This window comes from Alligator sinensis, unplaced genomic scaffold, assembly GCF_000455745.1.
Source record: "Alligator sinensis unplaced genomic scaffold, ASM45574v1 scaffold1303_1, whole genome shotgun sequence".
NCBI classification, from domain to species: Eukaryota; Metazoa; Chordata; order Crocodylia; family Alligatoridae; genus Alligator; species Alligator sinensis.
Window position 1 is genome coordinate 653416 of NW_005842753.1, and position 3634 is coordinate 657049.

Genomic DNA, 3634 nt, shown 5'->3' on the forward strand with positions numbered 1-3634 from the left:
GCTGTATGTCTTTTGCCTCTCCCCTGCTCCGTGGCAGCTCAGCCCTGCCAGCAGTAGCCACAGCACCTGCATCCTGGCTTGGGGGGAGAGATCCCAGGCTCTTCAGGGTGCAATCCCCCCGAGATCCCCTCCTCTGCAGCAACCTCCTCAGCGGGATCCCTGCCTCTGTTCCTGTGTCTGTCTGTCTGCCTGTCCTGGTGTCTCCCAATGCCCCCACCCCAGACTTTACTCCTCACCAGCCCAGCACCCAATGACAGCAGGTGCAGCCCAGGGCATCATCAGTCACCAGGTAAAGCCGGCTAAGCCCAGGCCTCAACAGGGAAATGGACTCAGGACAGGTGTGGGCCAGACGTTAGGACATAGCAGGAGGTCTTGGGGGTCTTGCCAGGACACCAGAGCTGGGTCCTCAGGGGGCCTGGTCTGCCTCTGGGGTGGCTATTTTCCCAGCAGGCCCCCCCCCTCCCAGGGCAGGTAGGAAGCCCCCCACCCCACCTGTGACAGTCTGTTAAGGGATTTGACCGGGTCATGGGGGGGAGTCAGTGGCAAAGTCATGGTGGGGACCTGGGACTCCTGGAGAGCAAGGGAGGCTCTACCCTCTCCCTTCCCCGTCCCCACTCCAGGTTTGACAAGCTCCTTTGCAATTAGGCAAAGTGGATCATTAAGCAATTTACTTACAAAATTCCCCCCCTCCCCCCATATCCTTGCAGTGTCTTCCTGACCCTAACTGGGACACAGGCCAGTGATGGAGGTGGGCTGGCAGGTCTCTGGGGAGGTGTCTCTGGCCTTGGCCCCATCTCTCCCACCCTCCCCCACTCTAGATTTCACTTTACTTCCCTAGGCTGAAATCACGGTCCCTGCAGCTTCCCCATTCCTGGCCCCCAATGTCGGGGGGGCCGGGGAGGGGTGGAGGTGAAACCAGCTTGCTGAAAGCAGCACCCGCACTTCCCCTTGGGTGTGATGGGGGGATGGTGTCGTGGCAAGGAGGGGCTGGGATAGCAGCCTGTCCCCTCCCAGGGCCACCTGCACCAGGGCTATTGCTCCCCTCTGAGTCATGAGTTGTTCAGGCCTTTGCCTAGTTTGCCGTGTAGCAGTGCCCCACACCCAGGGGAGCTGGTAACCACAGACTGCACTTCCCCCTAGGTGGGCGGCTAAGTCTGTGGGGGGAGAGAAGAGAACAGGCACAAAGCCCAGACATCCCCCAAGGTGGGCGGCTGAGTCTGGGGGGGGAGGGGAGCACCCAGGTGAAGAAGACCCACAGAGCTCCAGAAAATAGACCTTTATTGTCACGGGGACAAGACAAGGCACGGATGTCCTGGGGCTGGAGGTGAGCCCAGCCAGGCAGGAGGGGATGGGGGGTTTCTCCCAGTCCCCATTGAGGAGGTAGGGACAGCCACCATCTCCTCAGCAATCGCTGGGTTCCCACAGCAGGCAACAAAAGTGTCTAGTCTGAACTCCCCGCTGCTGGCCCAGAGGTCCTAAAGGTGGGGAGTCAGGATGGGTGGAGGGGATCTGGGTCTTCTCACAGCAGGTTGGGTCAGTTCTTACCAGCTGCTTTGAGCTTCATCTAAGGGAAAAGAGGCAAAAGAGATTCAGGGGTGAGGACCCCCCGCTCCCCTCCCAGAGCTGGGAGAGACTCCAGGCGTCCGGGCTTCCCGAGCCCTTGGGTCCAACCCACCAGACCCCAATCCCCTCTCGGGAAAGAACTGACTCCCAGCACCTCCCTGCTCTAACCCCCCCAAAACTTCACTCTCCTTCCAGAGCTGGGAGAGAACCCAGGTGTCCTGGCTCCCAGCCCTGCTTTACCCTCCATCTCCTCCCAGAGCTGGCGATGGTGCCCAGGCATCTTGGCTCCATTCCTCATTCCCCTCCCTGCCACCCCTCTCAGGGGGAGGTAGAGCCCAGGGGACAGGGGGCACCTTGACTGCGGAGCCGGCGGAACAGGACGAGGAGAACAACCCCTGCAACGAAAAGGACGATGCCCAGGGCGATCGCGGTGTAACAGATAGAGGTCTCCAGCAGCTTAGATGGGATGGGGTCCTGGGGCACTGGGGAGAACAAGCTGGATGAGACAGGGGAGGGATAGGGGCAGGGGATGGTCTTTGTACGTGGAAAGATTTTGGGGTGCAGATGGCATCTTCCTGGGCTGGTCCTGCTTCGGGCAGGGGGTTGGACTAGGTGTGACCTCTGCAGGTCCCTTCCAGCCTGGCTTCTCTGGGATATAACTCAGCACATGTTTTTTTCCAGTTGAAGAGAAAGCAGAAGTGTTACTCATAGACTCTGGCTCTAGTGCTAGAGGATTCAGTTTGAGATCAAACCCAAAACAAATGTATCTAGTGGAATGTGCACAAATTTACTAAGTTCTGCATTAAACTTTAAAACAAACCACAACAAACTGAGCAAAAAATAGTCAAAAGGGTCACAAAATATTGTCTCATTTAGTGCTGTAGTCATGACTGTACAATACATGTCTCTCGGGCCCCGGCCATGAGTTACATATATTACTCAAATCACTGGTGAATCGCTCATTAAATTTAGACCGGCCACATGTGCAAAGTGAGACCGGGCACATGGGCAAAGTAATGACTGCACAATTAATTGGTCTATTGCATAACAAATTTAGACTGGCCATGTATGCAAAGTAATTATCAGGCAATGAATAGACAATCGCACAATAAATGTAGACTGGTCACATGGGCAAAATAATGCTCATGCAATTCACTGGTCAATTGTGCAATAAATGTAGACCAGCCACACACGAAAAATAATGATCATGTCATGAAAATGTCCATCGAGCTATAAAAAGAGCCAACCAGCTACCAAGTTAGTGCCTGAAAACATGTAACAACTTTATAGCTGGTTTCTCTTTGGTTTTCATTTGAACATGTGTGCTGTATTCAAGTTCCTAAAACAAAATCTTACCTTCTTGAGCATCTAGACAGCACCCCCAGCACTTCACTGAAAGTCACGTCTACACCTGAGTTAACCTGAACACACCAGAGTGAAGGCTATTTAAGCTACAGGTATAAACCAGCCTGCTGGGGGGCGCGATGAAAGAGAGATATGGCCATCAAGGGCTAACAGACAGCCACACTGCAGATGACTGGATGGTTGGAATAGCAGAATATCAAGGGGAGAGGGAAGTTAATGCCTGTGGAGTGAAGAGATTAGCAGGAATCGGGAAATTTATAATAAACCGTGAAGTCATCAACTCCCCACGACTGCCTGCATAAAAACAATGGAATAGAAAACAACCAGGGCAGTTGGTTTATAGTCAGGGTAGACCAGGAGTCAAAGCGGGGTGTCATCATATCATGCCCCTCTGTCCTCACCCCATCTTCCCCAGCCTTACCCCAGTAGGTGAGGGTGGAGAAGCGCTCTCGCTGTCGAGTGATGTTGCAGGCATAGACGTCGCCCTCGTGCGGTGTGAAGGGCAGTGTCGAGTACACTGTTAAGGCCAGGTCCTCATTGATGTTGTAGGGTGTGGTGTTGACCCCCTGAGTCACTGGCACCCCATTGTGCTGCCACGACACTGCCACCGAGGCCGGGAAGATATTGCCCACTTGGCAGATCAGCGTGTTGGGCCGGCCCAGTTCCAGTGGCTCCGCTGTGAAGATGTTGGCCATGGGGATGCAGG

General features: G+C 54.7%; 3 protein-coding genes across 3 annotated transcripts in view; 1 reads left to right on the plus strand and 2 right to left on the minus strand.

The window, feature by feature from the left end:
- The window catches only part of LOC112552083 (HLA class II histocompatibility antigen, DM beta chain-like), a 2147-nt gene extending 1914 nt beyond the window's left edge, over positions 1-233 (minus strand). The window contains exon 1 of the mRNA XM_025216601.1: positions 24-233. Coding sequence (XP_025072386.1) covers positions 24-72 — 49 coding nt within the window. The 5' untranslated portion in view covers positions 73-233. The remainder of the gene's footprint in view (positions 1-23) is intronic.
- The window catches only part of LOC102381926 (H-2 class II histocompatibility antigen, E-S beta chain), a 603463-nt gene that overhangs the window by 507529 nt on the left and 92300 nt on the right, over positions 1-3634 (plus strand). The gene's annotated exons all lie outside the window — the stretch shown is intronic.
- LOC112552084 (class II histocompatibility antigen, M alpha chain) overlaps positions 1262-3634 on the minus strand; it is a gene marked incomplete at its 5' end in the record, with an annotated part of 5111 nt that continues 2738 nt past the window's right edge. The window contains 3 exons of the mRNA XM_025216603.1: positions 1262-1564; positions 1917-2045; positions 3350-3631. Coding sequence (XP_025072388.1) covers positions 1542-1564; positions 1917-2045; positions 3350-3631 — 434 coding nt within the window. The remainder of the gene's footprint in view (positions 1565-1916; positions 2046-3349; positions 3632-3634) is intronic.